The sequence below is a fragment of the Peromyscus californicus genome, unplaced genomic scaffold, assembly GCF_007827085.1.
Source record: "Peromyscus californicus insignis strain IS unplaced genomic scaffold, ASM782708v3 Scaffold_3__1_contigs__length_106647218, whole genome shotgun sequence".
NCBI lineage: Eukaryota > Metazoa > Chordata > Mammalia > Rodentia > Cricetidae > Peromyscus > Peromyscus californicus.
The window spans coordinates 57,166,349-57,182,161 of NW_026294551.1; the positions used below are offsets into that span (position 1 = coordinate 57,166,349).

At 39.9% G+C, this 15,813-nt stretch overlaps 1 protein-coding gene across 8 annotated transcripts in view; it reads left to right on the forward strand.

The window, feature by feature from the left end:
• The window catches only part of Map2k4 (mitogen-activated protein kinase kinase 4), a 96,961-nt gene that overhangs the window by 49,788 nt on the left and 31,360 nt on the right, over positions 1 to 15,813 (forward strand). For 6 of the 8 annotated variants that reach the window (XM_052756906.1, XM_052756908.1, XM_052756907.1 and 3 more), the window contains one exon: positions 3,888 to 4,062. The exons of 1 other annotated variant lie outside the window; for it this stretch is intronic. In XM_052756906.1, the coding sequence (XP_052612866.1) occupies positions 3,888 to 4,062 (175 nt within the window). Of the gene's footprint in view, positions 1 to 3,887; positions 4,063 to 15,467; positions 15,561 to 15,813 lie in introns of those variants that run through there. One more of the 8 variants, XM_052756912.1, reaches the window with a different exon arrangement.

The following is a 15,813-nucleotide window of genomic DNA, read 5'->3' on the forward strand; positions in this document are numbered from 1 at the left end:
CTTCTAATTGCAAGCGTTGTTGGTATTTTAGGTTGGCCTGCTTAAAAACTAAAACCAAATCATTGACTATGTGGCTTAGATAGCAGAAGCCATTTTTCACAGTTGTGGAGGGTGGAGAGTCCAAGATCGAGTTACTAGCAAGATAGTTCCATTCAGCGGTCTCTTCCCAGGACTTCCAGGTGGCACCACCTCATTGGCTGCTCATAGGACCTCTTTTCTTCGTGGATGTGAGAATGAAGCAAGCTCTCTAGTGTCTTCTTTTACAAGACCACCAGTCTTGTTGGAATAGGCCCCACCCTTAGTAACCTTCCTTTAACCTTAGTTATCTCTTTATAGACCCTGTCTACAATACAGTCGCACCAGGGATACTTTCATATGTGAGTTTTGAGAGGGAACACAGTTTAGTTCATAAGCAGTCAGGACATACAGCATTACTGCCTCATGTAGGAAGGATGGAGAGGAGAATGGGTGCTGGGCAGCATGGTGGTTACATCTGCCACATACTCTGGCTGAGTTTCACAGCTTGCTAATAAAGGGCTTGCAGTTGGGACATTATGGATTATTCACTGAAGGCAGCTTAGGGTGATCTGTAGAAAACTATGAAGAGAACTTGAAGGCTATTGGGGAGATTTTTTTTTTTTGATAAAACAGTTTAGTTTTAGTTTTTGTTTTCTCAAGAAAGGGGGGTTATCTTAGAGAGTCGGTACTTTCTTCCTCTTCAAGAGTGAAGTCATAAGAGTGTGAACTTAACATTTTTTCTGTGTTTTTTTTTTTTGTTTTGTTTTTCGAGACAGGATTTCTCTGTGTAGCTTTGCGCCTTTCCTGGAACTCACTTGGTAGTCCAGGCTGGCCTCGAACTCACAGAAATCCGCCTGGCTCTGCCTCCCGAGTGCTGGGATTAAAGGCGTGCGCCACCACCGCCCGGCTTTTTTCTGTGTTTTTTTTTTTCAACTCTGTGTGTGTGTGTGTGTATACATGGACACATGCCATGCCATGCTTTTTGAGGTCAGAGCACAACCTGTGGAAGTCGGTTTTCTCCTTCCTATGTGTGCTCTAGGGATTGAACCAGGGTATTTGGGCTTAGCAGCAAGTGTCTTTACCCACTGAGCCTTAATGCTGGCCCCCTTGCCAAGCTTCCCAATAGATGTGCTTGCTTCCTGTTGTTTGTAAGCTTTCTTTCCTAGTCCCCAGTCCTAGTACTATCCTATTACTGTGAGGAAACACCATGACCAAGGCTATTTATAAAGTAAAGCATTTGCCTGGTGACTTACATACAGTTTCAGAGGGTCAGTCCATGACCATCATGGTGAGGAGCATGGAGGAAGGCAGGGAGGTATGGTGCTAGATCAGTAACTAAGAGCTTACTTATATCCTGATCCACAGGCAGGACAGAGAGAAAGACTGGGCCTGATTTGGGCTTTTGACACCTTACTTGTATTGACACAAATCCTCCAGTAAGGCCACACTCATTTCAACAAGGTCACACCCCTTAATCCTTCTCAAAAAAGTCTCAACAACTGGGAATCAAACATGCAAATATATGAGCCTATGGAGGCCATTGTCATTCAAACTACCACAGCCTCTAAGGTAGTTTAGGGCAGAAATTGACTGACAGCTGGAATTCATGGTTGGGTTCAGGCAGGTTTCCTAAGCTAGTGCTATACTTATTATTCTTTGGGAACCATTAAGATTGGGTTTTTGAAGTGGAAATTGCTAAAAGTTTAGTTTTTCTGGAAAGGTTGTTGGCCCAGCATGAGTGAAGGTTGTGGGAATATGGTGTGGTGATGTCATAACCATGGAATGTTCTCTGTGATTCTGTAGTATGTGCAAAAAGTTGAATATCTGGTGGTTTACTCAATTTGGGGCGTTTTATTAGCTTAATAAGATATTTTGTATCTCTTATCTATTTAACTATTCACTTTCAAAAAGAAAATAGAGGTTAATCTCAAAACTATATAGTTGACTAAAGTAAGCTGAACTGTTATCAGAGAGATTCCATAATGCTAAAATTTGCCCTTAAAATTATAGAGCATTATGCCTGTTGATATTCCATGCTTTATATTATATATATAAGAGATATTCCACTCTTTTATATAAGAGTGGTGCATTCATTTCCATTCTCAAGGATGGTAGCATATGCGTGTGATATCATGCAGCCATGAAGTGGTATCCCATGATCTCTACCATATTCTGTTGGTTCAAAGCAAGTCACAGATCAGCCCCTCCAAAAAGAGAAACTTGAAAACAGCTTGAGGCTAAGAGGGAAAAGGTGTTGGGAACCATGTGGCCCTCATGTTAGCAATTATTTAAAATATTGCTTCCAATTTACTAGTAATTTCAATTAACTTTTTCTAGCTATGTTAACTGTTAGGCCAGTGCTGTGCTTCATCGATGATTAAAATGAGCCATCGAGCTGGTATTACTAATGATTATAGAGCAACAGTCATTATAAATGGAATTTCTTTAAGTTAGAGTATTTCCTGTCTTACTTTGCTTCAGGAGAAAGATTCCTGAGAAAAATCTCTTTGTTATTGCCTGAATATATTTCTCATCTTCAGAGATCAGTGCTGTTTCATCAGGACTGAAGTGGTCACTTGGCCCCTGCTTCTGGGCTTCTGTCATTGGAAGCTAGCCTTGCCAAGGCAGGATGGAAGTGAAAGGCACTTGTGTGAGTGGAAGCCGCTGTTTTGGGACTCAAGCCTTCAGTGTGAGACCCTCTTATTTGGAGCATGGCTTCCCTAAGTCATTTAGATAAAATATACAAAGCTTTTAACTATACCCTTGAATCTTGGTTATTATTAACATTAGCCAGTATAGCTATTTGGGAAAAAAGATTTTTAGCATTCTAAAGTTTTTGAGACCCCCTAGAATTAGCCAGAGGAAACAAAATCTACAAAATGCAGGAGACATTCCAGAGTTCTGCCATAACAAAATAGATAACTGAGCCCCTAAACCTTCCTTGCTCCATGACAAGGCTAGACTTTGAAACAGATTCTAGTAATTTAGTATGAAATTGAAAACCAGTTAGTTGATACTCAGTTGTCTGTACATGTTGCACTTTCTTGGTTGACATAGCTTGTTCTCACATGTGGGGAGAGGGACAGGAGAAAGGAAACTGTGGTTTCTGTGTTGGGATTTGGGTGTGGTATTTAATGCAGTGTGACCTCTGCTTTTTCTAGTAACCAACTCCCTTTTCAGCCCATTTCTCTTGCTGTTGAACAGAGGTTGAAAGGTTTGAATAAGACAGTATAGACTTCCTTTTAGTTAGCTGGCACTTGTTTATCTCTTACCCACTCCAGCACAGTGTAAATAATAACAGGATAGTATATTAAAGTACTCATTCCTACATGTTGCTAAAACCACTGGGAATACTTAGAAATACTGCTTCCAGTTTATCCCACACACTCTGCTTTAACTGCTATAGGCTGCTTCCTGGGCTTTGGAGTTTGGAACAGTAGGTCAGGCTATCCTCAGGCACAGCAAATTTTGTAAACAGCTTTACCAGCTAGAGGATGTGATAGGGTAAGCACTTTGTAGAAATGAATTCTCAACTCTGGGCCTCTTGCTTGGTAATACAGTCTTGTAGACTGGAAAAGGGTCTACTGTTGAGTAATCCAAACTGGAAGACAGTGTTAGTTTCATCAGCAAAAGGAGATTGGGTTATATGAATGTCTTTGAAGCTATGCCTTCGGGATACCTAAATGTATTTTGCCAAAATTCAGTGTGTAAAAAGCAAGATGATGGAAAGGGCTCCAGAACTGGAGATCATGCTGCTTGTATCCTTATGAGCTGAAGAGCTCTCCCACACGTTACTCAGTGCTAGCTAAAAGAAAAAAAGTTAAAACCTATTTAAAATGTGGAAAAATTGCTTCCCAATATTTTAACAGAGAGAGACTGAGAACACACAGCATTGAGTCATCAGGAAAACTGAAGATCTCCCCTGAACAACACTGGGATTTCACTGCAGAGGACTTGAAAGACCTTGGAGAAATTGGACGAGGAGCTTATGGTTCTGTCAACAAAATGGTCCACAAACCAAGTGGGCAGATAATGGCAGTTAAAGTAGGTGACGCCATGATTACTTTCGGAACTTTGATCCATTAGCTGAAGTTTTGTGGTGCAGCAACACCACTGCTCTGTTCTTACCTCTGTGGTAATAATGGGTGTTAAAATTCTGTCTTTGCTTTCCCTGAGGGTGTTTTGTGTAGAGCTTGTCTTCCTGGTTGTGTGTTTTCTTGCTCTGGAACGTGAGTATGTGAAGTGTGCGTGTTCATTGCACTTTTGCCATGATGCATTAACAGGTTTTAAACTTCTGGCCCCTTCACTGCCAAGGTGAGTTCAGGCTGGGCCACTGCACCCCTGGGAGCAGGGCAGTGCTGCTCTGAGCCAGGCCAGGCGGGAGCTGGAGGAAGAAGCAGCACACTGGGCTGGGCAAGGTGCGGGGCTAGGGCTAACAGCAGTCTTACTGAAGGTTTCCTGGAAACCACACACATGCTGTTGCCACTAACCTCAACCTTACTCGGTCCTGACCGGCTCGGCTTCTGTTGGTTTATTCCATCTCTACTCAGTACTGCCCTGTTCCCTGGTTTAAAAGTTGTATATAAATACGTACCTTGTGATAATACTGTCACATTCTGTCCTTAATGTGTTGTGCCATTTAATTTGTTCATTTACCTCCTTCCCCTAAAAAGGGCCAGAAGTGGAGATTTGGTCTATAAGCCATATCCAGCAGGCCTCTGTGTACCTGTGATGAACTGGTAGTGTTTGTCTCACTCTTAATGGATTTGTATAACTGTACTTTGTTTGTTCAAATATTTAAAAAGTATTATGTTCTGTTTAAGATATTCAAGGCAACATCAGCAATTTGGGGACAATTTTAAAAGAAAAACAAGATGTGGCCATACTCTTACTAAACTTAAAATATCTATGAGAACAAATAACATCTCAGTTTATAACAGTTGAGAGTGGCCTTGCAGGTAGTCTAATTTAATCTTCTTAATCTCTCTTTTGAGTCTGTCACAATGGCGTGAAGAGATGACATTGGCGAGTGGGTCTGTCTCTCAGTACTTTAATGCTATCAGGCCTGTTGTAGCAGCATCTTACTTGATGGTATTTTTCTCCAAAGCTAAATGTTTCCTCACTGCTGGGTCATATCAGGATAATGTTAAATTAGTGTTGAAGAAACATTTTTTGTTTCTCTCTAGTTTCTTGTTTTTGATCATATTTTTTTTTTGTTTTGTTTTGTTTTGTTTTTCGAGACAGGGTTTCTCTGTGTAGCTTTGCGCCTGTCCTGGAACTCACTTGGTAGCCCAGGCTGGCCTCAAACTCACAGATATCCGCCTGGCTCTGCCTCCCGAGTGCTGGGATTAAAGGCGTGCGCCACCACCGCCCGGCGACCATATTTTTACAATGTGGAGAGAAAGGTGCTTTTGGTAGGAAGAAGTATGTACATTCGTGAAATTTTGCATACAGCCCGAAGACCCAAAAATGCACAGACCGGGACTTCTGCTCTAGAGTACCTATCAAAACAAACTGTGTTTCTTAGAATGGTTTCTATATTCTTACCTTGTGCTCCTTCAGTGTAAGGAGAGGAAGCAAGTCATTTGATTTAGATGCTTCTGATGAATGTTCTGTTGTCCTTAAGTTCTTGTACTGTCTGCGTGTGGTATCTAGCTTCAGTTGACGGGGTCTTAAGGGAAGGCTTCATGGATAGCTCAAGTTCTAAACTTGCCTCCCAAGTACGAAGCAAAGTACTTTTAAATATTATTGCTTTTTCTTAGTGCTGAATATACTTCATCTGTGGTGATCAACACCATGTTATTTAGTAATATGGATAAACTTTAAAATGAGTAAAAAACTTTAAAGGAAAAGAAAGCACTTTATTTTCACATTTCTCAGTAATTAATTTGGTCATATTTGGGATTGTATAATGGTTACTAAAGTTTTGAGGGTGAAAATATTGAATTATTGTCCAACACTCATAATAGATACTAGTATAATACCAATGACTGTTTTGAGATCTACATTGGAGTGCTAATATGAACTCCAACTCATATGAGGTGCTCAGAGACAGTTATGGAGCCTACACCTTTTGCGTCAGATGTACACTTCCTGTATAGCTGAACTGTCTCTGTAAGTCATTGAGTACACACAGCAGTTTGGTACATAGAGGATAGCAGTAAGGCATAACTTGACATAGGTGGGTGAGTGTCATTGGATTCCATGACATCATTAATATTGGAAGAATAAGATCAATGTACATTAATTTGATACCAGTTTATGAATGATAGATGCTACCTACTTTAGAATTTCAAACATATCTATTGTTGATTTCTTTAGAGAAACAGAGTCTTTTGTCACATGTCATCATGTAGGCACACAGACCACCCTGACAAGCTTAATTATATAGAAGTGATGAGTGGTTAAGGGTGAGTGAGGTTTGGTATGTTATATTTAAAGAGAGATAGCCACACAGTGAATAACTTTTTATTGTTGTTAACTGAGAAACATTTCCTGAAGTAGCTCAATGCTAGCATTTGCATATGTAGTTTGGTACTATGGAGAAGGATTGCTTTATTAGACATTAAGTCTACCCTACAAATCTCCAGAATTTACTTGGAGTAGCCATACAAAAGTAAGCTGGAATTTCTTTTCATGTTACGATTTTTCATTTTTCCTTATGAGAATGCCTTTTCCCAGATTGATTTTGCTGTGTATAAGAAATGGTTGAAAGGTGTCTTCATAATTACCTGAAATAAGATTTAATCTGAAAATGGACTAAGGTGTAATAAATCAGATTCAACAAGGAACATGTAAAATGTGTCTTTAGACAGTTCCTGATGTGTTAGCAGACAGATGTGGACAGTTTTAATCTCAAAGCTTTAATTGCACACACTGGACAAAGAGCTATTGCTCATTAGTAAGTGTGAGTAATACCGTTTGCCTGTCAACCATGCTATGATTGGGCCATAGCTGCCCAGGGAGAAGTCATTGTTGGCAGTGAGGTCTCCTGAAGCTTCTAAAAGGAGGGCAGCTGTCAACTCTTGACTTTGATCAGTGTTCTCTATAAATGACATTTATTTAATGTCTCATTAAAACTTTTAAATTAAAATCTAGAACAAATCCATAAAAACAAAAAGTCATAATGAGGCAATATTCTCTCAACTCCTGCAACACACACACACACACACACACACACACACACACACACACAGTGCTTAAATTAATTTAAAAATATCAGTTACCTTAAATTTATAATTTTTTATGGTAGATACAAACTAGTTTCTTGAAATATACAGCACATTCTCTATTAAGACATTAATTTCTATGCAATAAAATGCATATTAAAGTTCCAACTATAGTAATAACTATTGATCAACCTTTACCCATAGCTCTCTCTTGCCCCTACTGCCCCAGTATCCACTACTGTGTTCTCAGCTTCTGAGAGAAACTTTTTCAGGCTCCACAAATGAAACTGTGCAGCTTGCCTGCACAGCAGCCAGCTTGCTGTTGAAATATACATATGGCATTTTCTAACAATATCCATCTCAATATAAATAATTTGTATACAGTCTATTAAAATCCAATCCAATGTAAAGTATTTAAAACTAGATATTGTCTTTTAAAAGTAGATTCAATATCCAACAATGCCTTTCTGACCAGGACTCTATTCTTTTTTATGGATGGATAGTATTCCACAGTGTGAATGCACTGCATTCTTTTTATCTACTTCTTAGCTGGTGGATATGCATGTTGTTTTCATTTATGGCTGCTGTGAACAGCACTGCAGTGAATTTTGAGGTTGCTGGCCTATTTTTCTTGATGGTAGGCTAATCACTGAATGAAGCAAACATGAAATCACTGTCCTCTAAGTAATAAAGAAGGTTTCTCTGCATAGCTGTCCTCAAGGGTGATTGTAGTAGGTAACTCTCAAGGTTTGAACTCGGTCTATGAAGAAGTTATTAGAATTAGATTTTTTAGTTAGGGTTAGAGAAATTGAGGTCTGGGAGAAACACCTAGCAGCATCAGGATGTAGGTAAATCAAAATCAAAGACAAGGCAGCTCCTGGGATGTGAGACGAGATGAGAAAGAACCAACTCATGGTCTGACATGCTAACTATGAGAAGGAGGATGGTCATCCACCTAGGTTATTCCACAGTAAGTCCTGCTTGCCCAGAGAGTATGGGTATTGTGATGGTGTCTCATCCTTCTGCTTGGGGAGCTATCTAGGCTAATCAGGAAAACAGGCCAGTTGTTTAGGTTGGATTTTATACCCGACTGAGAGTGGTATGATTGTACTTTAGGGCTTTAGGAATTTTCTTTTTGTTGATGACCTGCCTAATTTGCCTTATTTTTTTCTAACCTCAACTCTGCTCTCTTGCTTTTTTTATTTTATTCAACTATTTTTAATGCAGTACTGGCCATTTGATCTTTGATCTTTGGAGTTTTACTTCAGTGTTCTTGAACTAGAACCTAGGTACTTGGTAGGAAGGACAAGGTTCCTCTGGTGACAGTATCAGCAGCCCTGCAGCTCAGCTCTTCCCTACCCTTTACTGGTTAGGTATGTCTGCCTTGATGCAGACAGTACAGGTGTGGTGTTGTCTAATTTTTCCAGGGAGATGTAAACAAACATTTACCTGAACTAGGGCACCAATGACAGACCCCAGAAAGGATCCTACCCAAGCCTAGCTTAGTGAGGTAATCTATTTATTAGAGTTCTTATGGGGACATGTAAGGTGAGAGATGACTTAGAGGGGTAGGAGGTCTTGGGCAGTTGTATTAGAGAAAAGCCCCACCCCAGCACTTAGGGAAGCTGCATCCCTGGTGGTCTCTGTATATCTTTCAGATAGGTCAGCCTGCTGTGGAGAGCAGTTGTTACTGTTTATATATTCCCCCAGGATTATGTGAGTCTTAAGTTTCAAGAGTTTCCTGGACCTTTTGCATTTCATTTGTTTTCTGAGCCTTAACCTCCCTCCTCTCTCCCAGTTGGAAATAAAATACTTCGGTGGGAAAGAAAGAGCTACACATTGTTCTACCTCTTCCTCCAGCTCAATGTTTTTGCTTCCTCTTACTCACTCCAAATTCTCTGAGATGTGGAAGGGGTAATGGGTGTATCTGATTATTCCACCTATCACTGAACATTGGGCTGCTGTGCTACAGCAACAGTCATCTACTCTCATAAGCTCGACTGGCTATGAATCTGCACTAAACACTGCCCGTTGCAAGAAAGAAGTTTCTTTTCATGAGTCATCTAGGCTGACAGCAGTAACCTGTGGTTGCAAATACAAATATTAAGAAGGTAATTGGACAGGCATATCATATCTGTTTAACAAAACAACAGTTTTGTTTTGCTTTCCCCCACATTGGGGCCTATTATCTCCCTAGCTATGGGCTTTTGCCTTAGAATATAGTAGCAGATACAAGTTCTGTCTGGTCAGAAGGCAGTTGGTTGCACCCATGACCATTGTGCAGTGCACTATTACTCCAGTTAACACATCTTACCTGGCATGGTGGTACAGCTCAGAGAGTCCATAACTGAGCAACACTGTCAGTGACAGCCCCTAGCAACCTTAGTGCCTTCCTGTGCCACACAAGTCAGCCAGCAGGGAAGGGACTTCCATCACAGTCCTAGTCTGATCCCTCCATGTCTGAGTCAAAGGCCGTGGTGTCATCAGCATGGGATTTTACTTCTAGTTCTGGCATGTAACCAGTAGTAGTGGCAATAGATTGTATGGTTTGTGGGGCTTAGGGCCTCCCTGGCTAATAACTGACCAAATGGAAGCACAACTCCTGGTACTGATTTTTCAGCCAGCAACCTTCGGGCTCTAAGAGGGCCATCTTCCATTCAACAGGGTGCTCTCATTTAAACTCCTTAACTACTCTTCCAGATGCTTCTGAGATACTCAAGGGTTAGCATTAGATCAAATGCACCTTTTTACAGAGGGTAGACAGGATCCCTGAAAGCCTACTGTCTGTTCCAAGCAAGTACTAGTTCTTTGGATGACTAAGAATATTTAAAAAGAAAGACAGACTATTGAAGGTCCAATCCAGCATGAAAAGATCTCATCGCTTGTATCTTTCCTTAGGAGAGCATCCTGGGTGGGTGAGATGGCCCAGCAGTAAAGATCTCATCGCTTGTATCTTTTCTTAGGAGAGCATCCTGGGTGGGTGAGATGGCCCGGCAGTAAAGATCTCATCGCTTGTATCTTTCCTTAGGAGAGCATCCTGGGTGGGTGAGATGGCCCGGCAGTAAAGGCCCTCGCTGCCAACCTGACAGCCTTAGTTCAGACCTTGGGACAAACATAGGGGAAGGAGAGAGCCAACTCCCACCAATAGTTCTCTGGCTTTTGTGCATACACACCCCCCCTCTCTCCACGGCAAATAGAGTAAAGAAATAGGAAAATGTAAATAAAAAACAATGTTGGGTACAGCAGTATGGAAGAGAAACACCACCTATTTGGCACTCTAATCCACTCATTTTCCGTGAATCATCTACTGACCCAACCTAAGGTGCTGTGCTTTACTCCACCCTCTTGGTCTCTGTGGGACCAGTTTATTCTGGTTGGCCTGGCTTAATCCCAGGAGAGCAAGGCCACACTTGTGTCTGTCACTGGAGCTGGTGCCTCAGTTCTGACAAGCGCTGGGTAGCCCTTGCTTTGCCATCAGCCACATCTGGCTGCTGAAAGGGCGCCAAATCAGGGAAACAGTATTTACTCCCAGAGTTGCTCGACTCTGCCTGGGGAGAAGAGAACAATTATTCACCCCAGATAGGACACCAGCAGCAGACCAGAGAAACAGCTCCACCCAAGTGTAGCTTGGTGAGCCACTGAGTTCATTAGGGCTGCTCACAGGAACATAGGTGAGGGATTACTTAGAGCAGCATTGGTGACTCAGAGGAATCCATACCACAGAAAGCCCCACCCCAGAGTGGGTGATGACTCATGGAAGCTGCATTCCTTTAGTTCCCTGCACAACTTGTAGGTGTCAGAGCCAGCAGGAGCCTCCTCTCTGGCAGCTGTCACTGCTTGTATAACCCTAGGGTGAAAGTGTGTTGGAGGGGGTGACTTACAAATCTCATGAGCTGCAGGGGCTTCCTGAGTCTTGTGAACCTTCCTCTTCCCTCCAGGGAGGATGCTTCAACATATGGGAAGACAGGGATTGTAAAAGTACAATTTGGCTTGTTTCTCCAACACTCTGGAGACTATGCCAACACTTCTGTTAAAAGTTCCATCCCTTAATGGTTTTGGTAGATATTGATGGCTGGTAATCACTGTGGGGGAGTGTTTCTTTTAGTGTTTATATTTATATCTTGCATATTCTTCTGAAGGCCCTAATGTGATGGTGACAGAGGTGACTTTAATGGGAAAGTTCCCTTTTGATATCAAAGTACTCATTAGGCAATTGAAAGACCATACTGACAACATTTGATTATGTAAATCTGGAAGGGATGCAGACTTTGTGGCTGTGTTGCTTGATTCAAGAATGATCTTTATTATCTTGTGATCTTTTTATTGGTTATATCATGTGGCTAAATTAAGAAATCCATGATTGACTGAGCCATTACCTTCCTAGTATTGCTTAGAGGTGTGGTATTTCCTGTGCATAGTACAAACTGAGGCTGCCCAAGAGTGGGGAATTCCAGATACGACAAAGCTGCCTCCAGTCAGGCTGGGTTTTGAATTACATTTGTGCTTTTTCTTTTGTAGCTTCAAATGAGTGGTTTTCATAACGTGGGTTCTTTCATATAAAAATCTTACATGAAACTCAGTAACTAAAATAGATAAATCAGTAGAGGTTAGAAGAGGCTGAGAATATAGGAAAGTGGTAAATGTGTTTAAACATGCCTGAGGTCTTGGGTTCAGTCTTTACCATGAAACAAACAAACAAATAAAATAAGAGGGAAGGTGTTGGGATCATGGGGGAAGAAGTTTGAAAGCCCTCAGAATACCAGTTCAAAGGAAACATGAGCATTGGAGTAAGGAAGTTTGAAAATGCTTGTTATAGGTGAATTTTAACCACTCATTGTGTGTTACAGGTCATACTTGAATCTAGTCTTCGAAACTGACCATTGCTTAGTCAACCTATCTGAATCTGATACTGAATTATATCCCAGCATACATAGCTATGCTAGGCTTATTATGTCTTACTCTCCATGGGGACATCTGAACTACCATTTGTTATATTTCCTAACACTGCTTGCTATCTGAGACCTTACCCCTGGCTATCCTTTAGATTTGGATCATTGTCTCTTTTAATGTCGTAGGGACAGGAGTGATGACATGATCTTTAGACCTTAGAAACGTTAGTGCTGGTCAGTATTATGCTGTTTGAATGCACATGATGTGCTTAGTGGAGAGGAAGAATCCCCTTTATCAAGCTATCAAGTGTGTTTCATTAACTCTGTCCTCTTCCTATGGTTGGATATGACATATTCTCACAAGTTCTCAGTACACAGCCAGAACATATAAAAGTATCAGGTTCTAGTGTCCTCAATGAGAAATATTAATTTGTTAATTTGGTGAAGATAAAACTAGAATTTTATAAATTGATTGAAAAGAGTTCCATGAGTTTACAGCTAAACTTCACAACCTTTCTTCTGGACTTAGTAACTGCAAATACATAATAATTTCATACTCAATAGATAAAATTTATTACTTTTGAACATGAAAACAAATGTATCTTTGATCTGTGTTTTGTGCTTCTCCCCACACCTCACCTTCCCTGTCTATTTTGGATGATATTGCCTTCTGTTTGTCCTTGTTGGTCATGGTGCTATGTGATGTCTTGGGAATTGAAATATGTCATCTGTATAGAGACTCTAAGGATAAACTTGTTTAGCAGGGATATGAGTCAGTAGAAGACAGAAAATAAAAATTCTTAAGATTTTATGCGGCCCAGAGGAAGGTTGTATGGAGTAATGGGGCTGTAGCGGGTGCAGGGCATCTCCTTTTCTATTTTCTTACCTGAATTTGCATCTCTAGCTAGTGGCACATGCTATTATAGTAGTTTTAGGAGAATGAAGGTCTTTTTTTTAAGAACCATAAAATATAGCACTATTCCAAAAGCTAGAGAACTACACATTTAACTTATTATCTTTCCTCTGTGGTGATAGTGGATCCACTTGGCATTTCTGATCATACCTACATGCTTAGTTGATTGATGTTTTCCTGCTTTTAAAGTCTTACCAGATGCTTGAATGACCTTAAATACAAATTTGGACAATTAAATTATTTTTGCTGCTCCAAGAATATAATTTCTTCACTGAAAAAAAAACTTGTATATGAAAGTTATAATTTTCCATTATTATTTTAGATGTTTATTTAAACTATGTTACATTCAGTTAAAGTAAAAATAGAAATAGTTCAAAGATACTTTTGTATTAGAAAGAGATGTGAATTGCTTTTCAAGAATGACAGCTATTTTCCCAGGGGCATGTGTTTACTAAACATGGTTAATAGAATAGTGACCAATGGAAAGCCTAGAATAAAGAAAATTACGATTTTGTGGAATTTCCCTATATTTGATTGTAAATGAAACTTCTTCAATCATGAGATGACTTTTTAAAGTGTTTCATGGTCTCTTATGGGCATTTCCCCTACTCACTGAGTAAGAAAAAAAGAAGAGAAGAAAAAGATAAAGGCTTGTGCTACCCAAACTAATAGCACTCCTACTCAGCTTCAATTTAAGATGTGAGTAAGGGAGCATTTCTTAGAAACCAGTGCATGCATTCCCTGGTTCGGCCTCTGAGCATGGTGAGTGTTATTTCATCTTTGCATTTCTGTTTGCCTGTGGCTGGGAATAAGGACAGACTGGGAAGGGAAGGAAAGGTTCTTACTGACGTGTTCAGCTTTTTGGGGTTCTGCTCCCTTGGTATTAGCCCACATTGGCCTTACTTGTTGCAAATGGTGGAAGCTTTTCCCATGCTACTGTTCTGATATCCATAGGCAAGTGTCCTGGTAGTGACTGTGTTATAACTAGCTTTACAGTACTCATAATCCGTAGGTATTCTCTAACGAGTTATTTATCAAGGTCCTGAATTAGAGTCATCAACTTGAATGTACTGTTAATCTAGGTATATACTTGTAGTTAATTCTCTTTTGGGAGGAACGTAGGCCTCTTGAATTGGTTTAGTTTATAAAGTGTTCACTGAGATAAATGTTACAACTCAACCTCAGAACTTTACTGTAGTTATTGAGCTATGCGTGCTCAGTTCAGAATCATTCAGGTGGAATCCCAGCAGCTGGCTGCTCACCTCTACCCACAGTGCTTCTTGAACAAAGTGAGAACATAAGGAGGTGTTAGTCTAGTGCAGAGTCCCAGGCACACCAGTGTCATGTTAGACCTGAAGCCATCAGTGGTGGTGTTCCTTTATGTACAGAAGTGAACTGTGTACAGTTCTCCTGCCAAAGCCGAGAGCTGCCCAGGAACTGTCCCCACGTTCTAGTTAGTAACAGTGCTGCCAGGAATTTCAGCTGGGCCTCAACGCTGTGGAGTAGCATGCTTCCTTGCTTTAGCTATGGCCAAGTTTTGGAAATCTGCTTCCAGAAGTCAGACATGGATGTGAACTGTTCTAGTTTTTCACTGTAATGTTCTTCTTTAGACTTAGATAAACTTTGTAAAAATGTAAACTTAGAAAACAAAATTTAAAAATCATGTTTCCTAATCATGTATGTTAGTATAGTTATATTTACTAATATACATATGTAGAAAACATAGAAAAGTAATCATTAAGGAAAAAAAACTGAATAGTGAGAATTCATAAGCTACTACATAGAAATCTCAATCTAAGAGTAGTTTGAGTTTGCTCTCTCTCTCTCGTTATCAACTCTTTGTTTTAAATTCTGATATGTGGAAATAATAAAATTCTTTTAAAAATCACATTGACTTTTTACAACCACACATTGAAATTATATTGTTAAAATAGAAATAAATGTTAATTCAAATAATTACTGATTATTACTTAAAATTATCTTTGCCGTGTTTGTGTTTTGAACAAACACAAATCACATGTCTGCTTACTTAGACTTTTAACAGGTTTCCTTTTGCAGGAAGATGGTAATGTTGATTTAGAAGCAAAGTTATTCTCAAACTATGAAAACGAGAAATTAAGAGAAAAGAAGGAAACTGTTCTCACCTCTAAGAGGGCTGCTTGTCTCTTCTGTCTCTCATTCTTACTTTTATTTTTATTTCTGTGACAGTGATAGTCAATGTAACATTCTAAATTAAAGTCAAGACATTTCCTTTTGTATGAAACACTGTAGCTAGCAAGGTATGCATTTTAATGAAGTACAGTTTAAAAATATATTTGGAGTATGTGGGATGGATGCCTGGTTTAGTGTCAAACCATAAAACTGAGAGAACCCACTTCTGTTCTTTAACTGCTTGTTCTCGTGTCACATGGAATACTCTTTTGTATCTCTGCCTCTGGCTTCTCTTCTGTAAAATGGGCTCAAGAATTTAATTGACTGCCTTCACCCCTTGCAAGAACATTGAGGACAGATTCCTTGAAGTCTTGGAGGACAAAATGCTACCTTGTGTATTTTTTGATACTAACTTACCTTGTAAGTATGTGCTTTGTGTTGTGTACAGTGACACAGTGTGACATTGTGAACTTTTTTATGAGAATAAAAGTTCTTTGCATGCTTTAATGTTAAACTGTACTTCTGTTATTAATGTCTTATATTTTCTGAATTTGATTCTGTTCTATCTTAATAGTGTAGTAGGGAATGTTCACCTGAGACCTATGTATTTTATAGTGTTCTGGTTGGGAGGCAGAGTATAGATGTTTTCTGACAGTCTTAGAAATGTGCAGAG